Source organism: Thamnophis elegans, chromosome 1 (assembly GCF_009769535.1).
Source record: "Thamnophis elegans isolate rThaEle1 chromosome 1, rThaEle1.pri, whole genome shotgun sequence".
NCBI lineage: Eukaryota > Metazoa > Chordata > Lepidosauria > Squamata > Colubridae > Thamnophis > Thamnophis elegans.
In genome coordinates, this window is record NC_045541.1 from 93,194,715 (window position 1) to 93,205,911 (window position 11,197).

Here is an 11,197-nt window from a genome sequence, read left to right on the forward strand (position 1 = left end):
GTGCTTTTCTTCTTCTTCTGTAGTCTCTGTGTAGTCTTCACAGCTATGATATTATTACTCAGTCTTGGAATTAGAAGAATCATTAGTTCAGACTCACAGAGCCACACCACACTGTCTCACAGCATGATACATGGAATCACATCATTTAATATTGTTGATATTGACAGGTATCCCTTCAGAAACATATACTGTATTTTTCTATCCCTACCTAGACATGTTGGACAACTATGCTCTGATGTTCTACATCAGTGATGGCTAACCTTGTCATGGTGTGCCAGAAGTATGTGCATGCACCTGTAATGCAATGTGTGCATGACCCCCCTGAGCACCCTGAGCATGCACATGCCCACCCCATGTGTGCTCTGCACATCACACATAACCCCCTGGATGTGCCTTGTCCCCACGCATGCGTGTGTGAACCTCTGCGCTCCCTCCGCCCCTGGGCATGCGTGCACAACCTCTCCACACATGCACACGCATCTTCCACATGTGCCCCGACATTCACAGCAGAGACCCGAAAACCATCTGGTTGGCAGGAGGCGTGCATGCATGTGCAGTGGAGATGATCTGGGGCGATGGCTCGTGTGCCTGCAGAGAGGGCTTTGCGTGCCACCTGTGGCACGCATGCCATAGATTCACCATCACGGTTCTATATATTGAGATTGCATGACTTTGATTAGATTTCCTTTCCCTCCATAAGCATTCAGGAACAATAACTGGCAGGGTGTCTAAACTTGAGCCACAAAAGCCTAGACAACCATTACATGGCAGAAAATCATTCTAAGGTTTTGGGGGCATTTCTTTGTTGCCATCTAGTGATTGGCGACTTTTTTGAAAAAAAAAAAATTATTATTTTTTCCTTCTACAACACCTTACAGCAATTATATCAACATAATTATGTCATCATACCTGTACATGTAAATATTATTTTGCTTCTATGTTTATAAAACTTTAAACACAGTATTCTCCCTCTGTCGCTCTCTGTGGCTCTCTGGCTGTCTGTCTCTCTCTCTCTCTCTCTCTGTGTTTGTGTGTGTGTATGTATGTATGTTTGTTTGTTTGTTTTTCGGCTTAATTTTATTCTTGTTTTGCAGCCATTTGTACCAATTGTTCCAAATTTCATAATATTCCGACTATTCTTTGTCTTTTAATTTTAGTGTTAATTTGTCCATCTCTGCACAATCCAATTTTTCGTCTGAGGGGATATTATTTTGTTTCCAGCATTGGGCAAACACTATTCTAGCTGGGGTATGCAGATGTGTTAATATTTATTTAATTTTCTTTGTATATTTCCCTTTGATTATTCCCAGCAGAAAGATTTTGGGTTTGTATTTTATCTTGTTGAAAGAAATGTCCTTCTGGATTCAGCTCCAAGTGGGCAAAAAAAACACTGGAGACATGGAGGCTGCTTGGAAAGATGGCTTATTGATGGACAGGACCACATGGCTTGAGTCCTGAACAGAAAAGGTGATCACACATGCTTCAATGTTGGTGGAGAAAAGAGAAGGAAGTCCCTGGTTTTAATCCCCCTATGGCCTTTGATCATGAGCTTGCATTCTGATTGGTTGTCAGACTCCCATGGGACCATGGACGGGCAACTCTCTGGGCTGCGTTTTGGATCCAGGTTTGGTTGAGTTCTCAGATGCCATGTGGTGAGTTGGGTAAAGTGCCAATATTATCATGGCTTAATCCCATCCCCCTGGAGCTGAAGTGGAGAACTCTTTATTATGTAAAGGAACTAGCTTGGCCTTCTTAATGGCCCATTGACAAAAGGGGGAGGGGAGACAGGAAGCTGCAGGAAGTTTCTCTTTAAAACGTTTCTCCCTTTTACATCCAGGGAAATATAATATTCTGCCTTTTCAACATTTCCTAGGATATTTCATTTCTCTGGGAGAGGGCTGGATGATAACTTCCCACAATAGTGTCAATTCCCCTCAGGCAATTCCCCCACTTGAGGAGTAGCAGAAAAGATCTTCAAAACCTGAGTCCTGACTGACTCAAAAATGATGCTGCCCCATTGCCCAGTAAAGCAGGATATGTTGCACTGGTGGTCTCATGAATAGGAGTCCCCGGGCTCATTGTGTATAATTTTAAAAATACTAAATAGCCTGGATTGCACACTAGCTAAACTCAATTTGTTCTCACTAAAATAAGAGCTAGGATAGGTTCAAGAAACCATCCCTTTGAAATGGGCAGCCTGTAGTTTTTTAAAAGACAAAACCATAGCTGTGAAGAATTTTGAGATTTCTGCTTGCTTGAAACCTGTCTGGAAGCTCACAGAAAGTGATATCTGATACTATTTGGCATGGAAAATTGGATACTGTAAATTTCTTTCCAGAAATTGTGCCCTGGTTGCTAGATCTTCATGGTTGAAAGCTCTCTGGAAGCCACTGAAGAGATCCTCAATGCCTTTCCATCAGAAAAATTAAGTCTCCCTGATCTGACCAACTTTAATCTTTTGTCAAGAACATGTGCGTTCCACTCACATATTTTGAAAAAAAAAGAAGGGATTGTGAAAAATTATCACCCATTTTAGCCATTCTCGTTGGTGGTAAATGGCGATTGGTGACTTTTAATAATCTGGGAACATGATTGGGTGCATGATTTAGGAATAATTAAAATAATAATAAGAATACCTATAATTATTGAAGTTTCCCTTCAAGAAGTTACAGGAAGAGGAAGAGAGGCTGGAACCAAGGGTGTTCTTGTGTTTAAGGGTGGGGGTTAGTGTTTATATTCCAAAGAAAGGGAAGGATTAATGGTTGTGAATACCAATGAAATCGTTTGCCACTAGAGGCCCCTAGAGAGCTAAGAAACCCAGGGAATAAATCAGACCCGGCTCAGGCCGTTTGTCCTTCAGTTGGATAGGTAAACATAATTGAGGATTCTGCGATGCGAAGGGCTGAGGGAGGGGGAGAGCGCGCGCCGCACAACAACTCGGCGCCGCTCCCCCCCCACGACGCGCCCCGAAGGTGGAAGTCATTGATCCGCGCTCAGATAGATCCCGAACCCTGATCGACTATGCTAAGAGTTTCCTTTCCCCGGAGGGAGGCCGGTAAGAAACCGGAGGTGGTTGGATTAAGGATAAAGAAAAGGTGCGAGCCGAGAGCAACAAGTGGACGCCGCTTACTCCAGGGAGTGACTTCGGACGGCGGAATTGCTCCAGCCGCCGGGCTGCAGCGGCTCAGCGCGCCCTGAGCTCCGGGTGGGAGGGAGCTCCCACTAAGCAGCGCAGCGCCGGCTCTTTTGTCAATAGCAACAGCCTCCCGGCCTCGGGGCGAGAGATTATTTCGAAAGGGGCGATTCACAACAACGGCTTGGCGCGACGGCGGGGCTTCGAAAGAGCAGCCAGCGGCACTCTGCGCATCCCCTGATCTGGTAGCGAGCGCCACATTGTCAGCCTCTCCTGTCGCTCCCTTCCTCTTACATCTGTTTCCTGCTGGAATCCGGGGTGTCGCTCTCTCTCTCTCTCGCTTCTTTCGCCGATGGCTAATTTTGGCAAGATCGAAACCGAGCGAAGGGGTCGCTGAATCCCTGCCCTCGTTCAAAATTCCCGTGAAACGACGGTCGGAATCGCCGGGCGGGAAGCATTTCTCGCGGCGCCCTGGAAAGACGCGAAGAGAAGCCACCGCTCCGCCGCCTTTACTATCCGCCCCTCCCTGAAAGCTACACCTGTGAAAACAGGTTGTTCGGGGGGAACACCCCCCCCTCTCCTCACCTTGCCCTCTGCGATCCGCGAGCGCCTCTTTGTCGCTGCCCTGAAGGGTAAGTAGGCAGGAATGTTTGTGTGTCGTTGTCCCCCTTCACCATCCCCCCCCTTGCGTGATGCCGAGGGTCGATTTCGCTCTCCCATGGCTATTTTTCCCCCCTCAAAGAAGGTGGTCTTCGAAGCACGCTTTGAAATGCTAAGCGTCTGAATGTGTGTGGATGTTTCTGTGCGCAGGTTGAAGCCTCGACTCCTCGGCTTTCTCTTCGTGCAATGTGCTCTCTCTCTCTCTCTCTCTCTCTCCTCTCTCTCTAAGACTTCTTTTTATTTGCCTTTTCAATCAAGATTGCGTTCGTTCATTTTCAGCGACAGAGAGGAATCCGGTGGAAAAGGGCGGGGGGAAGAATAGATTTTAGAAAGTATTTTCGAAGATCGGCTTTGTCGTTTGTGCTCCAAATATGTAGGCTGCCGCTGGCATCAGTGGCTAGGTATTTTTCTGTAAATATTTGACATGAACGCATTCTTAACAGTTTGTGGCATAGCATTTAGGTATATAATTATTATCCACGTTATATATCTATTTGTTTATAGTTATGGCCCTTGCCTGGCTCTATTTTCCTGCCTATGTGTAAACAATCCATGGTCATAATTCTAAATTATAGAGAGCGAGACATAGCCATATAGACACAGATAACATGACTCTTATTCAACATGTTTGATGTCAAATGTCATGAGTGTCAAATCTCTCCACAAGGCAAATAAAACAATCTGTGTAAAACAGTGTATGCTGACACAGAATCAAACAGTGCATCTCGATGTGTTTATACTTATACTGTACCTATTCGACATTCACACCTGTGTTATAAACAAGCTTAAGCCCACATATATTATGTAATGCAGAGTTACTTGCATGTTGCAATCAATGTAGATGTGTACTCAAAACTCAGTCCTTGACATAAAAGAATGAGATGTGGGTGTGTATATGCCTGCATATTATATGGGGGAGGGGGTCGTTTTATCTATATATAGATAGATGTACACTGAAATATTGAGTGTGCAGTGTGAGTGGGTGTACAGAGATGGAGAATAATGACTACTGTAAGTAGGCAAATCTGAATCTTTTAATATAAGACAGCATCATTTGTATTTCTGGATTATGACCCATCTGTTTCTCTTCCCCTCCCCTCTTTTAATGTCTGTGCTTCAGGTTAAATGCTTCTCCTGCATGAGGACAACTGAAGGGTGATTTACTCCTTTCCTCAAATGGGGCACATAGAATTGGATTTTCAACCTTCTCCTCATCCCCCTTTTCTTGCCACAATTGCTACCATTATTGCCTGGGTAATATTTTCTTGAGCTTAAAACATTTGTTGATGGACTGGAAAAAGTGGGTGTACAGAGACCTCCGCACTATGTACACAAAGCGAACATGAGAAGTTGCTCCAACTTTTTGTATCATGTAATGATGCACAATCCCTTCACTGAGCAGTAGTGAAAATACCTGCTACTGGATGTTCTGAGGCATTCAAGATCCAATTCCTTTTTTATTTTGAATAGTTGTCATTCATACTTCACTTCGGTGCACTGTTTTCTTGATTCAAAGTGTTCGCAAAAAAATCATGAACTTGTCTCTGTGGATTTTCCCTAAACCATGAAAGATCCTTTAAGCAGGAGGATCTCTAATGAAAAACGACATGGTCCAGAAATATTTCCTTTCCACATCCGAGGACTATTTGCTATAATTGGACAAACACCTTTCCCTAAGCTGTGTCAAGCCTTCTGGGCAATAAACAGAAAATGGAAATCTTGTGTTTGAGCAATATGCAAATGTGCAAATATGGGAACATGACAGGCCTATGTGTCCGAGAAATTGTTTTCCAAACCCCAGTGCTTTTGCTGTTTTCATGCAGAACACCAAGGGATGACTATTGAGGCAAACATTTATTTTCCTTCCTGAGTCTTCTAAACTAACACATACAAAATGGAGGTAGCCATGGTAAGTGCCGAGAGCTCTGGCTGCAACAACCACCTGCCCTATGGCTATGCAGCCCAAGCAAGGGCCAGAGAGAGAGAGAGATTAGCGCAGTCTAGGGCAGCCGCAGCCGCAGCTGTGGCAGCTGCAACAGCAGCTGTAGAAACGGGGACTTCTGCAGGAGGAGGTGGTCCACATCATCATTACCATCAACAGCAGAATCGGGGGGCTTCATTATCTCAAAGTGGGCCTGCATCACACAGTGGCTTTTATCAAGGCAGTAGAAAAAGGAAGCAGAGGAGGAAAGCAACCCATTGTCTTGGTGTTCGTGAATTTGGTGCCTCTTTTCCTTGCTCTGAGTTGCTACTACTCAGCGGCTCAGAGGAGAAAATCCTCAAGGATTTGAGTGAGGATGATGATGAGGAAGAAGATGAGGATGTGGATGGAGAAGATGAAGGTGAGGAAAGAATATTCTATTACAACAACGAGGATGGAGAAGATGAGTTTTCATTTATAGAGCAGCCTCCAGAAGATGGTGTGGGGCCTGGAAGTTACAGCTCAGTCCGTTACAGTGAGTATGAGTGCTGTGAAAGGATTGTGATCAATGTATCTGGCCTACGGTTTGAAACTCAAATGAAGACTTTGGCTCAATTCCCAGAAACATTGCTAGGGGACCCAACAAAACGGGGCAGGTACTTTGACCCCCTCCGGAATGAATATTTCTTTGACAGGAACAGGCCTAGCTTTGATGCCATTTTATATTACTATCAGTCAGGTGGACGCTTGAAAAGGCCAGTCAATGTGCCGTTTGACATTTTCAGTGAGGAAGTGAAATTCTATGAACTTGGGGAAGAGGCGATGCTCAAGTTTAGAGAGGATGAAGGCTTTGTCAAGGAAGAAGATGACAGGGTCTTGCCTGAAAATGAATTCAAAAAACAAGTGTGGCTGCTCTTTGAGTACCCAGAGAGCTCCAGCCCAGCCCGAATTATTGCCATAGTCTCCGTGTTGGTCATCTTGATCTCCATTGTCATTTTCTGCTTAGAAACATTGCCAGAGTTTAGAGATGAAAAAGAGCTCATTTTGACACAGAACTTGGAGAATGTCAATGAAACTCTTCTGCTGCAAGGTGGAGGGTATACATTTTTCAACGATCCCTTCTTCATCGTTGAGACTGTCTGCATCATTTGGTTCTCCTTTGAGTTTACAGTGCGCTTCTTTGCTTGCCCTAGCAAGGCCGTTTTCTTCAAGAACATTATGAACATCATAGACATTGTTTCCATTTTGCCTTACTTCATCACCCTGGGTACAGATTTGGCCCAACAACAGGGCAGTAATGGTCAACAGGCCATGTCTTTTGCCATCCTAAGGATCATCCGTCTTGTCAGGGTGTTCCGCATCTTCAAGCTTTCCAGACACTCCAAGGGTTTGCAGATCTTGGGTCACACTCTCAGGGCCAGCATGAGGGAACTGGGGCTCTTGATCTTCTTCCTTTTCATTGGAGTAATTTTGTTTTCCAGTGCTGTTTATTTTGCAGAAGCAGATGAGTCTACCACCCATTTCCAGAGCATCCCAGATGCCTTCTGGTGGGCTGTGGTGACCATGACTACGGTTGGTTATGGAGACATGAAACCCATAACTGTAGGTGGGAAGATTGTTGGGTCCCTGTGTGCCATTGCAGGTGTGCTGACCATTGCATTACCAGTGCCAGTGATTGTCTCCAACTTTAACTATTTTTACCACAGAGAAACTGACAATGAAGAACAGACCCAGGTGACACAAAATGCGGTCAGTTGCCCTTATCTCCCAACAATACTCAAGAAATTCCGAAGTTCATCATCTTCTTCCACCGAGGTCAAATCAGAGTATCTAGAGATGGAGGAAGGGGTTAAGGAATCTCTTTGTGTAAAGGAGAAAAAGGGCCAGGTCACAGGAAATGGGAAAGATACCACAAAGCAAAACTGTACAAATGCAAAATCTGTGGAAACAGATGTTTAGGTTTGTGCATTTCCAATGAGTTTATGCATCAAAATGTGCAATGGTTAAAAAAAATGAAATATGCAAACAGGTGTTTAAACAAGCAGATAGGAAAATGCCGCTTGCTGGTTAAACATGAATTACAAAGCATTAGTAAACTTGTGTTACGTATCAAGTAAATGCTATACCTTGTGAAGGGGGATTTACATGAAGTTGTTTCAAAGATTATATTTTTACTAGAATGCAGGTGTTTTGCACATGAGGGAGAACAATTTTATTTTTAAGGAGGTTGTGTTTTTCTGCCTCACTTGCTGCCCACTGGTAAAAGTTAGCATTTCAAGGTATTTACTATGTAAGAAACAATGACATTCAGTAGCCATGTATTCATTTGTTAATGCTTTAAAAACAGCTACCAAAATCCAGTGGATTCCATAGTCTTGATTTTTAAAATGCTAAGAATTTTGTGGGGAGATTTATTCTATGAAAAGTCCAAATTTAACCTTAATTTGCTTAAAGATGGATTGATTTTTAAAAAAAATGGATATTCAATTGTTGAAGATGCTATCGAGCCCCAGAAATGGTTTATTTTTATAACAATCTTTTGAGACCTTGAAGCAATTGTTAAGTAATATGTGGATGAATCAAGTAAGAAAATCATTTAACATGTTCTGGATGCAGTGAAAAAGTGACTGGATTGCTTTTTTGCACTACTTTATATGCTGGATAATTTATGACAGACTTCATACTGTGAATGTTTACTAATGTTCAATGACAATCATTGGAAGAGTGAATCCCACATCTTTATTTTAATTGTATTATTCTTTGCGTAATGCTGTTTGGCTAAGCGGCTAACTTTACATGAATTCCATGAGTCTTTGAATTATGAATATCTGTTATCTGGAAAAAAAAGGATTGTGAAGTAAAATTTTATAATCATTTCTCCTCCTAAATAAGTCTTTTTCAAATCTTCAACCTATCAATCAACCAATCACCCCTACAAACAAACCTTTAGTCTGAGGGATACAGTAGAAACATCTATTCATGATAGGCAATGTCTGTGTGTATCTGTGTGCCATTTAGATTGGATGAACAGGGTATATAATCAAACATAACAGGAACCAAAGGTAATGCAAAGTGTATTCAATGCAGAAACAATTTCACAAGACCAATGACATGACAATATAAATGTGTTTTATGTTATTTATACATATCAACACTTGTTAAATATTTCTGGGTAATGGAAAAGAGTAATGTATTACTAAACCAGTACAATAATGGGATTACCTAATTTGCAAATATGCTAGTTTGGGATTTTCTAATGGAAGCCTTCATCGTTCAATGAAATAGACTGTAAGACACAAAAATGTTAGTTTTGCAAATGGCATAATTAAAACCTGGGCATTAAACAAATTATGTATTCATCTGGTATTACATTTGGATCAGTGCCATTACTTTTTTTAAATACCAGATTCTTATAAACTACAGGAGCTATCTGTCTATCCAAAATAGATAGTTTTGGTGTTCCAGCATGATTTTAAAAAAGTGTTTTTAAACATGCTTGCTTCTGGAGGCAGTTGTTAATCCAGAATAATATATAGCAATATATAGCAATAGCAGTAGACTTATATACCGCTTCATAGGCCTTTCAGGCCTCTCTAAGCGGTTTACAGAGAGTCAGCATATTGCCCCCAACAATCTGGGTCCTCATTTTACCCACCTCGGAAGGATGGAAGGCTGAGTCAACCCTGAGCCGGTGAGATTTGAACCGCTGAACTGCTGATCTAGCAGTAGCCTGCAGTGCTACATTTAACCACTGCGCCACCTTGGCGCACCTCATAAATGATATGAACAATATGATCCTGGTGAAAGCATTGCAAAATTTGGAATTATGCAAATAACATTTTACTAATAAAACAACACTGAGGACAGATCATAGTGAGAAGATAAGTTTCCTTATAAATCACTTGAACAGAACAAAACAGAAACGTGGTTTGGACAAATGTTTTACAATATGATGTCTAGACTTTCCAGCTACAATGGGAAGAAAGTTGGAGCTGTAGTCCAATCAGGTTAGAAAAATATGGTTTGGACAAGAAAGTTATTGAAATTCTAAACTGAAAATAAAAGTTTCAGTCTGTGTGTGTGTGTGTGTGTGTGTGTGTGTGTGTGAGAGAGAGAGAGAGAGAGAGGGGGGGGGGAGACTATGTTCCATTATTTTTTAAAAGCAGTTTGTAGATGATTGATCAGATTCATCCATTCTTTTGAATAAGAGTAGGATGTAATGTTTCATTTTTCAACAGAATTATAGCTGCTAAGTGTTACCTGCTGGAATATGCTTTGGGTTTTTTTTTTTTTTGAAGAAAGCTGTAGGAGAGCTTAGCATTTTTTGACAATGTCTTGGTAATTATTTCTCTTTTTTTCTGGAATGTTTCTTCAGCTTCACAGTATAAACTATAATATTTGGATATCCTGGTATTCTCCCCTTTAACTAATTGTCACAGTTCAGCTGATCAAAGTGACTTTATAAAAAAAATCCTACTTTGATAATTTGCTTGAAGCTAATGCATTGTGATTATTGATGGGGTTTAGATGCCCACAATACTCTAAAATCTATTTAATTTAAATTCTGGAATGTGAATTTTTTTTGTCAAGAGCGTAGAATTTTAGTTTTTAAGAAATGTTTATAGTTTTTGACTGAGATTAATTGCAGGATTTCAAAATTTTATTCCAGTACATATGATACCTAGTCACCACCAATTTATCATCTTAAAGTTTTTGACAAATGCTATACTTTTTATGCCAACAATTTCCAGAAGTCTCCTATAGCTAATGCACTGTTTAACACTGTTAACAAATGAAATACTGCCTGCCCAGCAGCCAGTATTAGCTGTTGAACTCAAATAACATTGAACATTGTGTAGAGCTGTAAAATTAGTAATATTTAGAAAAGAATACCCATGTAATATTTTACATCAAGTTCACAGATAACTGTGAAAAGAAAATGTTGGGAACAGAATGCAAGCAAAATGTGCTTTCAGAAGGGAAACTGCTTGTCCTTATTTTAGCCTAATTGTTTTTAGCAAAATGTCTCATCCTGTTTTGGAGATGTAAGTAAGAAAGCTGGAGAACAGATGCCCTCCCCCTCAATCTACTCACTGCTCCAGCCTTTTGAGTAGGAGGTGGCACATGCCAAAGATTTAATGTAGTAATTTAGCATATAATATGCAGTTAGCAATTACCTAACAATTTTACATTGAGTAGTTTCACTCCTTTTTGCATTATGTTAAGAATTTGGATATGCCTAGCAGGTTTTGGGGATAATATCACAACATCTCTGGGCAATATTAAAAAAAATAGGCAAGTTGGTTTGTATTGTTCCTATATGATGATACTGAAGGTGTTTTTAGGAGGCATCTCTGCAGCTAGCGTATGCTATAGATTAGCGAATGAATTATCTTTTCAAGGTAACATAAGTCAAATGTCAGAAGAAAAAAAATCACAGAGTCAACAAGGTAAGTCTCAGAGATCTTTTGTTAGGGTTTTTT

The 11,197-nt window shown here is 41.3% G+C and overlaps 1 protein-coding gene across 1 annotated transcript; it reads left to right on the top strand.

The window, feature by feature from the left end:
• Positions 1 to 5,687: 5,687 nt before the first annotated feature.
• On the top strand, positions 5,688 to 7,673 carry KCNA4 (potassium voltage-gated channel subfamily A member 4). Its single transcript, XM_032228175.1, has one exon. It carries the CDS (start codon positions 5,688 to 5,690, stop codon positions 7,671 to 7,673), a length of 1,986 nt encoding a protein of 661 aa, XP_032084066.1.
• Positions 7,674 to 11,197: the final 3,524 nt, after the last annotated feature.